At 59.1% G+C, this 15,940-nt stretch overlaps 1 protein-coding gene across 24 annotated transcripts in view; it reads right to left on the reverse strand.

The window, feature by feature from the left end:
* Nucleotides 1-337: 337 nt before the first annotated feature.
* KIF1A (kinesin family member 1A) overlaps nt 338-15,940 on the reverse strand; it is a 91,234-nt gene continuing 75,631 nt past the window's right edge. For 12 of the 24 annotated variants that reach the window (XR_008381176.1, XR_008381178.1, XR_008381174.1 and 9 more), the window contains 8 exons: nt 10,182-10,205; nt 8,875-8,989; nt 7,726-7,859; nt 6,781-6,842; nt 6,277-6,422; nt 5,116-5,329; nt 4,584-4,661; nt 3,797-3,846 (listed from right to left, as the gene is read on the reverse strand). Coding sequence is in view for 1 of the 24 variants with exons in the window: in XM_053597056.1 (XP_053453031.1) it covers nt 977-1,019; nt 1,377-1,495; nt 2,195-2,387; nt 2,956-3,108; nt 3,722-3,846; nt 4,584-4,661; nt 5,129-5,329; nt 6,277-6,422; nt 6,781-6,842; nt 7,726-7,859; nt 8,875-8,989 (1,369 nt within the window). In the remaining 23 variants the exon portion in view is untranslated. Of the gene's footprint in view, nt 1,020-1,376; nt 1,496-2,194; nt 2,388-2,955; nt 3,109-3,721; nt 3,847-4,583; nt 4,662-5,115; nt 5,330-6,276; nt 6,423-6,780; nt 6,843-7,725; nt 7,860-8,874; nt 8,990-10,181; nt 10,206-15,940 lie in introns of those variants that run through there. The other 12 variants (XR_008381177.1, XR_008381179.1, XR_008381183.1 and 9 more) reach the window with 2 other exon arrangements.

Consider the following 15,940-nt stretch of genomic DNA (forward strand, 5'->3'; position numbering starts at 1 on the left):
CCACAGGATTTCTCCCAGGAGCTACCCTGAGCTTACTCCATTTCTCACCAAAGCTGAGAGGTCATACCCTGACCCCCTCAGCACCCAGTCTGTCACCCTGAATTCCGACCATCCCTGCCATCCCTGTTCCTAAACAGAGTCATCTGCCCTGATAGTATATGAGCCTGCACTGTCCAGGTGGGGTCCTGACCCTTCTCCCTCCAGTCCCTGCCCAGGACAGGCCTCAGAGTGCAGGGAGAAGCTGTGGGAATTGCTCTGAGAGCCACATCTCAGGTGGCTTCCCTGGAGAGACCTAGATTCCACCTCCTCCCAGACATAACTCACACCATCTCCCATCTGCTCGGACCCCCATGCCCCAGGACCAGGGCCTTACCCTGCAACTGGGGAGGCCGAGGGCCTGGGCAGGTGTACCCTGTGTGCCAGCCAGTCACTCACTCCCTCACCATGGTCTTCAAAGGCAGCTGCTCTGCTCTGTCTATGCCAACAGGCTTGGGGGACGTATAAGGGTATAAACGGGGCAGGGAGAGGGTTCCCTCCAAATCTTACAAGTCTATGTGGAGCCATTAGAAATAAATACTTATAAATAGAACATGGTCTTACAGTTAATTTCTTAGTGGACCGTTTCAATGTCACTAACTAATGTATATTAATTAATTAATTATATTCTGTCTATGCTTAAAAAAATATTAGAACGGCAGCGATAACCCCCATGACCTGTGCCCTCTGGCCTTCCCAGCGTTTCTCAGCTCTCCCCACCCAGCGTACATCTTGAAAGAAATGACGCCTCACACAGCCTCTGTGAGGAATACAACTGATCATGTGGTGCAGGTCCCTGGGCCCAGCACAGATGTCCCCGGTGGGGAGACGTGGCCGTGAGCTGTCTGGTGGGGAAGGGCTGAGAGGCAGATGACAGGACGAGGAGGGGACGAGGGAGGGGGCTGGGCTTGCTGGCTGTCCAGGGGACAGAGGATCCAGCTCAGACCCTCATCTGGGCAGACCTCCTTCGGGACAGCTTAGACCTGTGGAGAATCAGGAAAAAAGGCATGCTCAGGGCCGAAGCCCCCACCCTACCCCCCACGGACAATCAGCCATGAGAGGGGCCCACCACAGATGGCCTGTGTCCCCTCTGGTCCCCTCACCACCTAGAGGGAGGTAATTAATCTCTGTTTCTTATCCCAGGACTAGGACTGGGGCCCCCCAAGCCTGCCTGTGCAGAGTCTCCCTGTGTCAAGGCCCCCCCAGGTCGAATACAAACTTGGAATGTCCATTTGAGATTTATCACTTCATGAGCAGCTATAACACAGGACCAAGCATTAACACCCGGGAGGACGTCAGGACTCTGCCAGCACAGCGGCCCTGCAGCCAAGGCCACGTACCGTATGGTCCCAGCCAGGAGGGGGTTGAAGGCATACAGCCAGTCATGCATGTCCTTGTCACTGTTGGCCTGTAGCAGGATGCCACGGTGCTCCGTGCACACTGCGAATGTGTTGGGTGTCTACAAAGGAGGCTGCAGGTGAGACGGCGCGAGGCCACCAGGACAGCAGCACAGGCCCCTGCCCACTGCACTGGGCCTGAGCAGGCAGGGAAGGCCACCACCAGGAAAGCCTCCGAGATGAGAAAGAAGACCCAACACCAGACGTGGAGTGGGAAAGGCTTCTCAGCCGGCCCTACCCCCCTAGGGCTGTGACTCCCTTTCTGGAAGCCTCTGCAGCTGGAACCCCTCCCCTGGGACCCTGGCTGAGTTGCTAGCCTCAGGGTCCTGGCTTCTCCTCTCAGGCCCCTGCCCCAGGTGTGGTGGATGTGGGTGGTACCGTGCCTCTCCCCACCAGAGGAAATCAAAATCTTCTAGTGGGCACTATGGCTGCCTCCAGACTGCAAGAACCTTCTCCCCTCAGCCGGCTGGAGGGAGTCTGGGCTCCAGTCCAGGGCCACAGCCAGCCTCAAGAGGAGCCAGGCAAAGAGGCAGGAGGGCTCCTTGCAGCTCCCTCCACCCACCTTGGGGAGCCAGGGAGGAGGCGACTATGCCATTGGCCATGGCACAGAAGAACAGTCTGCGGACACTAGTGTCCCTAGGATGGTGGGGGCTTAGGGGGAGGGCAGGCCAGAGAGGCCCTGGAGCAAAGGCAGGAGATCTGTGAGGCTCTGAGTCCCCCAGGCCCGCCTCCCGGGACAGAGGAGGCAGAGCTTGCCGCACCTTGAGCATGGCCTGCTGGTCCTCGCTGTACTCCACCTGTGCGGTGGCCAGGTTGAGCACAAAGCGCTCCACGGCGTCCTTGTCGCTATTGTACATGTAGGCGTAGGGGCGCCGCACCACCACAAAGCGCCTGGCCCAGCCTGCCGTGTGAGGCTCCAGGAAGTGCAGGTACCCCTTCTTAGAGACAATGGGGCTGGGGGCAGACACCGCACAGTCAGCAGGCAGCCAACAGGGGTGTCACTGTCCACCACCCTGGACAGCCCACAGCACTCGCCGCCTTGTGGCCAGAAAGGGCAGCTGGCAAAGCCCCAACCTGGGAGACCTGAGACCAGTGCCACCAACCCCACAGACCATCTCTGGGCCTCAGTTTCCCCAGCAGTAACATATGGAAACCTAAGAAAAGCTGACGTTGCCCTAGAGCTGTCACACCAAGCCCCATGACCACTAGGTCCCTGCCTGGACCTGTTCTGGACCTGGCCCTGACCCACTGAACTGCCCTTTCCTTGTGTTCATTCTCAGCCCTGGCACAGGGGTCTGCCATAGGGCCTGCCTGACCCCAGTATATGGCTGTCCCCTGAAGGTGAGTCGTGGGAGTTGCCTGACCCCAGCACAGAGCCACCTCCTGTACACAAGTCAGGGGCAGCGTGCCAGTCCTCTCTCATACTGGGGAGGTCAGAGAGGGCCTGCCTGTCCCTCGCTGGCACAGAGCTGGCCCGGTGGTGCTTTAGCAGTGCTCCTGTTCAGGGCAGGGCCCGACACACCTAACCCGGATCTCCTGGATGTCGGGGACCAGCAGGCGCTGTGGCTCCTTGTCAGCCTCCATCAACCGGACCGGGGAGGGAGTCTTCTTGGAGTCGGCCTCCGGCAGTGGCTCAGGCTCCGGGCTGGCTGGTCGGGAGCAGGGCTGGGGGTTCCTGGGAAGCAGTGAGAAGCTGCTGCATCTTTCCAGGAGGCCCCGGCTGGGCTTCATGCCTCACAGCCACTCTGTGGGGCAGCCTTTTGGAGTCCGCCCGCCTGTTTCCATAGCTGCAGGTCTAGTGTCTACCCACCAGGACAGCCAAGCGTCTGCCCTATTCTAAGACGTGTTGGGCACAGCAGGGAGGGCTCCCCAGCAACCTGGGGCCGATGGGAGGGGTGTGTCCAGCTGTGCAGGGTCCACATGCTCCTCCCAGGGGCTCTTCTGCCTCCCCCACTCCCCCTCGAAGCGGATGCAGCACTGTCTCCACAATTAAACTGAAGAACACAGTGTCTACAGGCGCTGTTGGAGTACAGGGAGACGCGGGCCTGTGGGCACCCACCAGGCACCTGTGACTTGTGGGCCAGAGGGTAGGAGGCCTTCTTCCTCCTGAGGGTGGGGCCCGGAGAGGGCCGGGGACAGGTGTGCTCTGGAGAGGGACACCAGACCCACCTCTGAAGGCTCTTCCCTACATGTGTTGTCACCTGCTTTCTCCACTCTGTGCCCTAAGTCACAGCCACTGTCATAGCCAGTTTGTGCCGGAACCTTCTCCAGGAGCCCAGCATACTCACCTCAGGTCAACAGCACCGTACCGCCCTTCGACCAGAGAGGGGCAGGTGGAGGAGGGGGTGAGCGTGGCTGCCCCTAGAGGGGACATAGACGGGTCCCGCAGCAGGGTGACAGACATCTCAGAGAGCTGTGGAGGAGAGAAGGCCTTTTGCAGGGGACACAGGGAAGGAGAATATTCTCCTTTCCCTGGTGGGGCCCCCTTGCAATGGCTGGGTCCTGGACCCCTACTTACACTCTGCCTTCTGTTTGGGGCACCCTTACCCCCCAGCCCCACAGCCACAACTAAGAGGCTGCCTTAAGACCTCCTGCCCACTGCAGCCCCACACTTCCCTAGCCAGCCTCTCTCAGGACTTCAGGATCTGCCCTGGCCAGGAAGGTGGGCCTGCTGTCTCATCAGGGGCTGGGCTGGAGCTCTGAGCTGCCCAGAACTGCTCCACCTGTCACCAATGCCCTGTGAGGCCAGTACTAGGGGTGTCCATGGGGACTGGCATGGAAGGCCATGGCTAGAGTGGGACCTCTGGGCCCAAATGCGACGCAGAGGCAGCTTCTGGGGGCTAAAGGATGAGGATCAACTTCCAGGGCTGAGAGCAGCCAGAGGAGGCCACGACCAGTCTTAGACAGAGGCAGCTGGTGGAAGGCCGGCCAGACTAGGTAAGGCAGGAATAGAGTGGGAGCCCATGAGGGCCTGGGCAGACCTCCCACCCATGCCCCTACCTACCACAGCCCCAGAGAAGCCCATCACTAGCTGTGTGGTCTCCTCTGGACAGAGAGATGTGTCCCTAGTGAAATTGCCTTTCCCTCTGGGAGTAACTCCCCATGGGGGCTGAGCCCCACAGGGCGGTCTGGACAGTGCCTCCCACCCACCTTGCTCTCGCTGGCACTGACGCAGACGTGACTGTGGGTGTACTCTCTGTTGAACGTGTGTGTGAGGAGGCGCAGGCACTGTAGATAAATGTGGGGGTCAGGAGCCAGGCTTCTGGGACATCTCCCTGTCCTAGCACAGCGAGGCTCCTCTGCCCACCCCTCTCCCAGGCATGCTAGGTCGAGGCCAAGCCCACTGGTCAGGGAGGCAGCACCCAAACCCACCCAGATAACGTGCTGGGGAGCCCTCTGGGCAGTGCTGCCCACAGCTGTGCAGCCAAGAAACCACCTCCGGGCAGATGTAGTGAGTGCCCTAGGGGGCAGGTGTGTGAGAGGGGACAGGAAGGTGCTTGGAGGAAGCCTAGAAAAGGCACCAAACTCCCAGTGTGGGTGAAGTGGGAGGAGGAGTGGGACCCTCCTGCTCCCAGTTCTTGGCAGCTCTGACAGGAGCTACCTCAGGCAATGCTGGGTCACTGGCACTGCCCAGAAATGATGCAGGCCCTTTGGGGGGTCAGGGGCAAGCTGGGCTGCCCACCAGCTCAACCTGCCTTGACGGCCAGCTCCCGCTGCCTCTCGTTGGGTATCTCCAGGGGTGATGGCCGGCCCTCAGCTGAGAGTGGGGAGGAGGCGCTGGATGAGCCATGGGACTCAGAGTCCTCACTAGAGGCCGGGGACAGGGCTTCAGGTACCGGCCGTTGGGTGGTCTCCAGTTTCTCCCGCAGGAGTAGGTAGTGCCTGGTCTTCTCCACCTTCAGAGGAGCACAAAGTTCCATCTGCTGCACCCTGAGAGGGCTGGGCCAGCCCCATGGAGCAGCAGGACCCTATGGGCAGACGCAGGAGAGCCGACGCCTCCCCTGGGCTGGGGCTGATGGTCTCAGTATATGTAACAAGAGAACAGACCCCAAGGCCATGGGGCTAACAGCACTCAGAGCCTCTACCCAAGTCCTGCAGCCTTTGCAGATAGAAAACAAGCTACCTCCCTCCGTCCACAGCCTCGTGGCTGTAGCCTGCAGGCCCCAGGGTGAGCAGATGGACATGAACATTCGGGGCATGCTCTGCAGCGCTGGTGGCTTTAGCAAAGGCCAAAGGGTCAGCACAGTCTCCGCCTTCCCACTTCCCATACACAAACCCTGCTCAACAGTCAGCAGCAGCTGTCGAGCATTGGCCTGCCCTAATCAGAGCAAATTACTTCCCAGGGGCCCCTCCTCATCTGCAGGCCTGATACTATTCTAGTGAAGCCCAGAACACACCTTCTGTTCTATGAGGGCTTTTTTTTTTTTTTGAGACAGCGTCTCAATATATTGCCCTCGGTAGAGAGTCGTGGTGTCACAAGTCACACCAACCTCAAACTCTTGGGCTTAAGAGCATCTCTTGCCTCAGCCTCCCAAGTAGCTGGGACTATAGGTACCCACCACGACACCCAGCTATATTTTTGTTACAGTGGTTGTTGTTTAGCAGGCCTGGGCCAGGTTCGAACCCGCCTGTCTGGGTATGCGTGGCTGGCGCTCTAACCACTGAGCTACAGGAGCCGAGCCAGGGGCTTTGTTTTTGTTATGTGCGTGAAGCCCTGTTGTGGGCAGTGTGAGTGTCACATGCTCTGTCCTGCAGGTGGCCTGTGACTCCCTGACTGTGGCCCCTCAGCGGCTTTCATTCTGTGGTGGCTGTGGCCATGTGGGCCTTGCCTGGGCCCCCTCACCTCTTGCAGCAGGCTCAGCTTCTCCAGTTCCCACTGGTGGTCCAGGATGAGGCTGTCGCTCCGGGGCCTCCAGCCTGCCAGGTTCTCCTCACCCCGGACGTAGGCCACAGATGTGTCCAGCACCCGCCGGCGCCGACGCTGCATCCCTGGACAGGTGATAGGCACTCCATCCCCATCCAACCCTGATTGCTGTGATGCCACCCACAAAGAGGCCCAGTTGCTCCCTCTCCTCCAGGGCAAAGGCCAGCTTCCCCGTCTTCGGGGCCCACAGAGCCACACCTAGGCCAGGGAAAGTTGGTGACCTGGGTGGCCAAGTGATCTGGCAGGCCTGATTCTCTCCCAGAATGCCCCAGCCTGGACACACACTCTCACCTTCCATCCTCCATTTGAGGGCTACTTGAGAAACCCCAAACACTCACTTGGTTTGGCAGATGAGGCAGCCCCAAATGCAGCTTGGATGATGTGACTCTGCCCCCGCCCCACCAAAGGGCAGGTGCCACCTACCTGGGCTGCCTGCGTCAGCCACGTGGCACAAGCTGAGCTCGTACACGCCTGTCACACGGTTGCTGTGGGGAGCAGAGGGAGGACACGTCAGCACCAGGCACCACAACAGGGACACATGAGCACCCTGGGTGCTGCCTCAAGCCACCATCAAATCTGCACAAGCGGGCAGTGCGTATGGCTCAAAGGACTAGGGCACTGGCCCCATATGCTGGAGGTGGTGGGTTCAAACCCAGCCCCGGTCAAAAACTGAAAATCTGCACAAGGCACATGTCCCACCCCATGCCGATCTAGGCAGCAACCTAGGGTGTGGGGCATTAGCCCCTCTTCAGAGAGTCCCATCCAGACGCTCTGCAGCCTCCAAGCAGAGGGAGGTTGGGCAGCCTCACTCAGGTGCCCAGGGGACTGCGGCCTGAGCCCAGGACCCCATGGGGCCCAGCTGAGTCCCGGCCTGGGGGTGGTACAGGCAGCATGAGCACATGTGTCTCTAAAACCCAGCATCTGGCACCTCCAGCCCCTCCAGGCACCAAAAGCCTCACAGAGAAGCCCTCCTGTTCCCAGCGTACTGATGGCACCAAGGGCCCCTCAGCAACTCTCTTACGGTGACAGGGCCTGCCACCCAGCAGTGTCGCACAATCACTAAAGCCTCTGAATGATGTGATGGGCCCTCTGGGATGCTGAGTCCTCACCTCAAGCACCTTCCTCCTCCCAGTCACAGACCATCTTGTGCACGGTCTGAGGGATGGCCCCCAGACCATCCACAAGAGGCCCTTGCTCCGCCTGCCCACCCCCCCACCCCCCGCTGCAGGCTGGCCCAGGCTTCCTCCGGCCCCCAGTATGGTGTTGATGTCTTCAGCAGGTGCTCACAGCCTCTGCTGCCCCCAAGGCAACTTTTCCGTCATTACTACTCCCAGCAAGACCAGGCAGCCCCAGCCAAGATGGGCTCACCTCTCCGAGGCCCGCAGGCTCCCACTGCCAAACAGGTTGCGGATGGAACGTGAGGCCGGCAGCTTGGCATCCCGGGAATAGAAGACCATGCAGAAGTCCTTAGTGATGACGGCTGGCTGGGTGCAGTTCTCCATCTATGATGGGCAGGCCAGGGGCTTAGCATAAGGACACCCTGTAATACCCTGGGCCCCTCCTAACATTCTCCTGGGGGCACCAGGCCCAGCACTGACCAGAAGCCACAGCCTCCCCAGGGCCCTAGGTCGGGCCCCAGGCTCTGACAGGAGAGCATCTGCTCATGCCTTGAGCCACACTCTGCTGGAGACAGAGAGCTGAAGCTCTGCCTTCCCTGGGCCACCAAAGGGACAGATCCCCAACATGGGCTTCACCTGCTCAGGCCTTGGCAGCCTCACCTGGGGGCGATATCTTCCCCCACCTAATACCTGTGAAGTTTGAGCCAGGCCTTGTCCATGCACACACATTTTAACTCTAATATGCCACAGAGAGTTCATGGTGGACAACATGCCAACTGTTGAACAGCTCACTCCTCTGCCTTCCTGCAGCTTAGTGGTCACTCTGCCCTGCATGGCTGGTGTGTCTCAGGCATGTGTTGGGCAGAGTCTGGCTGGTAGCATCCCCTCAGCCCAACCTCACCACCACCCCATTAGATGGTCACAGCATCCCCATGTCACAGCCAGGATGATTAGGCTCTAAGGAGCGGCGATGTGCCTGGCAGTAATCCTACCCCACACCCCCCAAACCACCTTTTCCATCACTACCATGCCCAGCAAGAAGCACCCATGCTCCCAGCCGCCTCCTACACATCTTCCATGACCTGCAGACTCTGGGAACAAGGGAGTGTGGTGGGACACCACCACTTTTGTTCTGAACATTGATACATGGTAGTGCTACAGCCATCTTTTAATCCCCAGGATAAAATCTACAACTGAGTATAGCCAAATGGGTTGACTGTGAGCATAGCCACTAAAACCAATGGATTTAACTGAAGGACTAGAGAGATCCTTGGGAGAAGAACCTGGGGTTGTCTGGGGCTGTCCAGGACTCACAAGCACCCTCACTGCCCTTCACAAGGACCCCAAGCTTTGGAGGAAGGCTGGTGTGGGTGGGGTGCCCTAGGCATAGGTATCTTGCCTCAATATAAGCAGAGAGGGTCATGTAGATTTTCTCTCGATAAGGGGTGACCCGGTTCAGCAGGAGAGAGTTGTGCATGGAGCTGTCCCACGCAGCCTCGAACTGGTAAAAGGTCCTGAAAGGAAGCAGAGCCAAGGTAGAAGAAAATGGCAAAGAGGCTCTCTTAGTGGAGACAGGGACATGCAGACAGACAGACAGACGTGGACAGCCCGCAGGGAGAGCCACTGGAGCCACAGGCCAGAACCCTGGGCGGTGGCACCAGGAAGGACAGGCTCCTCCTTACTCGGGACCACATTGAGCAGGGGCCACCAGGATGCTGCCACCAGGCTGAGCTCCAGGGCAGACAGAGCCCCACTGAAGCTGAGAGGAAAGGGGAGCAGAGGGCAGGAAGGGAGAGGGTACAGGAAGGGAGGAGAGGGTGGGACAGAATGGGGAAGAGGAGGGGGGAGCCATGGCAGGGAGCCCCAGCTCTGTCTGAGTAAGGAGGCACCTGTCTCTCCTCAGACCTGAAGGGGCCTCGCCTGGGTTTGTGAAGCCCTCACAGCCCAAGGCCTCCATCAGCGGACTCGCCCTCTGCCAGGGGAAGGCCCATTGGGGAGGATGCTTGGAGTGGAAACAGGGCTGCCGCAAGGTCCCCTTCAGGCGCACAGGAGATAGGCTGCCTTCTTTGGCCCAACCTCTAGCCCAGCAGTGAACAGGGTGTGAGCCAGAGGCCCACAAGCTCCTCCCCAGGGGCCAGATTCTGAGGTCCCACTGCCCTCCACAGACACCCCTGGGGTCAGAACAGGGTCCTGTTAGGTGATGGCTCTTGCTTCCAGCCTTCCGAACAGCAGATTGCTCAACATTCCCCTCAAGCTCATTTTGAGTATTAGTCACATTTGACATGGAGAATTTGCCTCAATCCACGATGTGGGGCCCTCACCCCCCTGCCCGGTTCCCATCCAAGCATCCTAACAAAGACACACCTCGGAGACACAGAACAGCTGGATGGCAGCACCAGCTCCAACATGGCCAGGCCCAGTGAGGTGCCACAGCCCTGTGGGGGCCTGCACTGCCCTGTCTACTGCACGGCGCAGTCTGGGGGTGCAGGGCACAGGTCTCAGGAGTCAGGGCCATGGAATGAAGCAGGGGGACAGGACGGGGCCACTGTCAGATATGTCCCCAAGGAGAGACCCGGAGGAGGGTAGGAACAGAGGGCTGTCAGAGAATGGGGCAGAGAGCAGGCAGACGTCAAGGAAGAAGAAACTCGATCAAGAAAGCAGAAGAGGACAGACCAAGCGGGTGCGGGGGCGAAAGGGGAGCTGTACCTAGTGTCACTTCCGAATGAAATGCTAAAGGCAAGGCAGCCGGGACACACACGTACACACACAGAAGAGATGGAGACATCAGAACAAGCACGCCACCAGGCCCAGGGCCAGCTGACTGGGCAGCAGGCAGGGCTCAGGGCCCCCAGGTGTGCTGCCCTCAAGGCCGGAATACAGGCCTACTTGGAGCCCCCAGTCCTGGCCCAGCAGTCCCCCATCCCCCCAAGTCTGCAGTGAGAGCCTTGGGTCTGTCCCCAGGGGGACCTTGCAGGTGCCGATGGAGCCACAGTAAAGGCCTGGAGGGATGACCTCCTCCCTGGAGCATCTCAGGGGCCCTGTGGGGCCCAGACCTGCAGGTCAGAGCTGGAGCCTGCTGCAGCCTGGCCCAGAACAAGTTCTCCAGACCGCCTGTGATACCACCACAAAGCCGCTTCACAGAGACACGGCCCCAGATGTCACCAACATCTCTCTGTTTCCTCGTGGGTGTGATGGGACGTTAATTGTCCCTACCTCCAGATGTCTCATGGATTGAATGAACTAACGTGGGCACAATGAGGGCAGGGCCTGGTGCTGATACAGTCAACGTCACTGTCCTTATGCAGCACATGTCAGTGTCACCATCACACACCGAGTAAGACCAGCCCAGTGCTGAACCCTCTGTTCACCTTTTTGAAAGTCCCCAAAGTACCCTGGCCAGCTTCCCTTCCTTCTGTGTGTGTAGATGCCCTGCCTGCACCTGGCCCTGCCCCCAGATAGGGACCAGCATGGCTTCCAGCATTAGCACCAACTCCCTCCTGTGCCCTTCTGCACCCTCCAGGCCCCAGTGTCTCTGCAGGCATCAGGAGCCATGTGCCTACCCCATCTTAGGGCCCATCGCCCTGGGTGGGACACAAGAAAGGAGTGAGCCCAGGGAGGCCAGCATGACCAGCAGGCTCAGAATGGACTCTGCCCTGCCCAGGATGGTGTTGTACCCAGGCCTGGGCCTGTGAGCAGAGAACAAGCCCACTTCCACCACAGGCCTACAGTGGCCCCCAAGAATGTGGCTTTACCCTGCTCAGGCCCCAGAGAACTAGAATCTCTCCAAGAGCTTGACTGGGCCCATGTCCATAGCTGGGATTGGGCCTTCCCAGACCACTTCCTGCCCCAGGTACCAGGACGGACAACAGAACAAGAGCACAGTCCTGACCTACAGGTCATTTCTAAACCACTGGTCCATCCCTGGCCCAGAGGCTACCCCCTATACCCAGAGGCACTGAATCTACACCTCCTGACCAGCCCCTTCCCACAGCCTGCCTGGCCCTGTGTGGTCACAGACAGCAGGCCCTGAAGCCCTGGGCAGGGAACTTCCTCACCCTGAGACCCCATGTCCTTTAAGCCTACGCAGAAAGGTTTTACTCAGATCCTGAGCGAAATAGGAGGGGACAATGGTCTCTGTGCTCAGGTGGGATGGGATGGCAGAGTGGCAGCCCACCCACGGGGGACTGAGGTGGTCATGCAAGACCCCCTGAGCATGAGGACTGCCAATCAGTGCCCCTCGATCACACAGTAGGAAACTCAAACCTAGAGAGGCTGAGAAGTGGCCGGAGTCACCCCGCCATTGAAAACTCCAGCACAGGAGCTGAGAGGGCCTTGGAGAACACACCAGGCCCCTACTTTAGGAGAGGGTACAGGACCAACTCAGGTCCCCAAGAAGGGAGCCTGGTGCCCTGTCCCCTGAAGTCCTCCTCACTCTACCCCATGTGACATGTGACCGACCCTCAGATACAAAGAGGAGGAGGACAGCCCAGATGTGAGGCTCCAGGCCTACAGCATCATCACCACTAGGGAACTTCTTTGAAATGCATATTCTTGGGCCGCACCACAGGCCCACTGAAGCAGAAGTGCTGGGACAGGCGACCACATGAGTAGACTATTGAGTGGGCCTGTGGGAAGCTTCACCATCAGCTCAGCCCCCTGTCACCTGCAGACCCTGCACCCCTAGCCCACTCTTGCCTGCAGAGGCAGGATCTTGAGTCCCTGCTGCTGGCCTGGTGCCTCGGCTCCTCCTGCTCCCTGCTGTGCTCTTGGAGGGGGTCACAGGCAGGGCTAGGCTGTACCACGGCAGAGAGCCTGGGGCAGGCCATGGGTGGGGGTCCAGGCAGCTCCTCCTGCAGTGGAGGGAGGGCCCAGTTGACACCCTGGCTCCTGCTGGGGCCTGGAGACAGGGCTACCACTTGTCTAGTCTGAGGGAAGGGCTCAATGCTTCGCAAGTGGGGACACGGGAAGCTCCTAAGAAAAGTTTTGTTGATAAAGACAATGGCAGACGCTATGAAAAAATGTTCCCATCTCAATTCTTGCTCAGAAGGACAGGACACTGGCTCTGCTACAGATAGGCTACAGGGACCTGAGCATATGCTGCCCACTCTCAGCAGAGGTTCAGGCAGGGCTGGTCCCCATCTCTGCTTGGCCCCTACAGTGGGAAGTATCTAGTCTCTAGGAGTTCAACACAGAGCACCTGGTTGTACCATATGGGACTATGAAACACGCCTTCTGCTGACAGCCAGCCTAGTGCACTCACATAGCCACTGTGTGGTCGTGACGCCTGGCATGCTCTTCTTACAAACGTCACAGCCACCGTGGGCAAACTGGCAAAGGCACCTGATGCAAACAGGTTTGTTGAGAACCTGAAAGTTACACCCCATGCTCAAAGCTTCAACCAGAAACTCACGGTGCTCTGGGAAGCACACTTCTAGAATACGTGATCATCTGAGAGTGGCTCAGGCTCCCTGGAAAGTGACCTAAGGGGCTAACTTCTAGGACTGAGTTCCCAGGTCCCAGCCAGGGTCCCTCCTCGCCTGTGGGGACACGATCCAGCAGGAGACACGATCAGAGCGCAACCATACAGCTAAGAGCAGGGGTACAAGCTTGAACCCAAATGAGGGGATTCTGCTTACAGGGCCCCAATGCAAGACAACAGTACACAGCCACACGTTACCCCCCACCATGCAGCCCAAGAGCCCTCAGACCAGAATGGACCAGAGAGCACACAGCCAGCACTGCCCCCTGGGACCACAGCCAGACGCCAGCATTTGCACAGGGCTGGGCTAAGTCGCATTAGATAACAAACACCCCCGGGGAGATGGGGCCAAGCACCCCAAAGGCTGACCCTTCTTAAGCTCTAAGTCTGGGTTAGCCCTGGCCTCACCTCCCCAGCTAAAAGATGACCATGGGCTCCCTCCTGGCCTGACTGAGCCCGGCACCTGGGCTCCATCTGTGGGGAAATATAAAGCTGGAAGCCCGAGCTGGGAATAAACACTCAATAGATCAATGAAGAGAAGGGAGAAATCTTAGAGCTGGGCAGGTGAGGAGGAGGTAGGCGGAGTCAGGAAGCTGCCTGGAGGAGGCGGCCTTATTGCTGGGTCTTGAAGCCCACCGAGGACTTGGGCATAGGAGCAGGGATGACAGGCATGCCAGATGGAAGGTATAGGCTCAACAGAGGCAGGAAGCTAGTGGGGGAGTGTGGCTGGAGAGAGCTATCTCCTGTCCCCACCAGGCCTGTGGAAACACACAGGCACGGAGCAAATGGGGCATGGCACAGCCCAACCTCCACCTGGCAGGCACTGGGCTGGGCCAGCAGAAATCCCAGAGCTGGCCAGACAGGCCGCCAGCTCAAGGGGGCACATGTACCCTCAGTGCTTTTTACCCTGGAGCTGTGCCAGCTACTCCCCACCACCATCACCTGATGGCACAGCCCTAGGGACACTGTCCTTGGAGAAGGGCACCCTGCACCCGATGTAGCCTCAGAGGAAATTCCAGGGCAGGCCCTTGGTCTGGCCCAGGGAGCGGAGTCCCTGCTCCCCGCAACCTCTGCCAGGGAGCTCCTTTCACACTCTCAGCTTAGGCAAGCCAGAAACTGCCTGGTGCTGTCTCCCCACCAGCTCTGCCCCCACACCCCCTCACCGTGCATTCTGGGGAAAAGCAGCCTGTCCCCACCACAACCAGGGACCAGGATCAGGACCAGCCTGCTCAGTCAACATCTGCCGTGGAGGTGAGGGGGTGGGGAGGGGTGGGGAAGTGAAGGGAGAGATGGGGTGTTGAGCAGGTAAGGGATTGACAGGAGGGATTAGGGGATGAGAAAAGGGGTGAGGGAAGGGGATGAGGGGAAGGTATGAGGCAGTGGAGGGTGAGGAGAGGGGTGTAGGATGGGGGATAGTGCACACAGTGCGGTATAGGGAGGGATGAGGGGAGGGCATGAAGCAAGGGGTGGTAAGAAAAGGGGTGTAGGGTGGGAAAGGGGTACACAGGGGAGGAGTCAGGCATGAGGGAAGAGGGGAGGGGTGGAGGGAGGGTGAAGGGCAAATGAAGAGGTGTGGGGAGGGGAAGGGGGTGGGAAGGGGAACATTGTTACAACCACTACTGACCAGGCAGTACAGAGAATAACAGTAGGGCTGGACACACACGTGGCACCTGTGCTAACAGCTTTCTACTATCATTTCACTCAATCTCCTAACAACCCAACAACCCAGCTCTTAGAGGGGAAGGAAAACAAGGTTCCAGGATGTTCCCTCTCTAGTCCACATTCACATAATCACGAGTGACCCCTCCATGCTGCCCGAGCTCAGCTGTGCAGCCCAGGGTCACTGCCCACTGCAGACATCTGGGCCGAGGGTCCCTCCACACGGTGCCACCTGCCATGGTGGCTCCCACCCCGGGCTCTCTTCCCCTCTCAAGGCTCTGAGTTCAAGATTTCCCTTTGTGGGCAAACCTTGGGCCTGCCGCTCACTCTGAATAGGGTCCCTGCTCAGGTACAGGGGAAGTCGGGGCTCACAAAAGGGGCAAGGTCAGCCCCTCTCCTCCCAGGTGCCGTTGCATGCTTTAGCCAGAACCTTCCTGGAGCCGCCGTATGTTTGTACCTGGGGAGGCCTGAAACCACACCAACACCCCTCAAACATACAGAGGTTGTGGAACTCAAACATCAGACAGACTCAAACTTAAACAAAAGGTGGACATGCCCCAGCATGAGATCATACTGATGGGCTGAGAAGCATCCATGTACTCAGGAAACAGCCCCCAGGGGAGGGCTCTGAGAAGATGGCGCCCCAAGTCCAGATCTCTCTGAGCCAGGCTGGTCACCTCCAGGACCAGCCAGCACAATGCCTCCTCCAGCAAGCCCACCCTGACTGACAGCAGGGAGAGGGAGGTCCTACTCAGGCCCTTTAGGCCTGTGCCTCTCCTCAGGTGCAGCCACCACCACAGGTGTCCCCTGACAGGCCTCTGCCACCCCCAACTCTGTGCCCCAGGGAGGGAGGCTGCTGCATCAGCCATTGGAAAAGAAGCCTGCGTGTGTGCCCGAGGGAACACTGTCTTTGGGGGGGTCTCCTCAGGCCACAGTGGCCCCTGGTTGCCAGGCCATCGTCACAGCAACCATCTGCCCTGACCTGATGATAGAGACCTGACAAGGACACAGCCTCAGCCAGTCCTGGCCAAGGCCTTCATCTGGGCTGCATCGGCAGGGCTGCAGCCATACTTTCCAGTGAGGCAGCCGTGAGGCTCCAATGCTAGTGCTGACAGCCCTCTGCTGACTCGCAAGATGACCACCACAAAGCTCTGGCCACAATCCTATAGGGACCAGGGGATGATGGCCTTGGCCTTCCATTCGGAACTGACGAGTTCTCACCAAAGCCTGGACTAGGAACCCAGAGGACTTCATGCCCGGGGTTTTGCTGACCCCTGTCCCAGGCCAGCATGGGCAGGGGCCCACTCCAGCCAGGGCAGAAGGGGCC

Source organism: Nycticebus coucang, chromosome 7, assembly GCF_027406575.1.
Source record: "Nycticebus coucang isolate mNycCou1 chromosome 7, mNycCou1.pri, whole genome shotgun sequence".
Taxonomy (NCBI): Eukaryota; Metazoa; Chordata; class Mammalia; order Primates; family Lorisidae; genus Nycticebus; species Nycticebus coucang.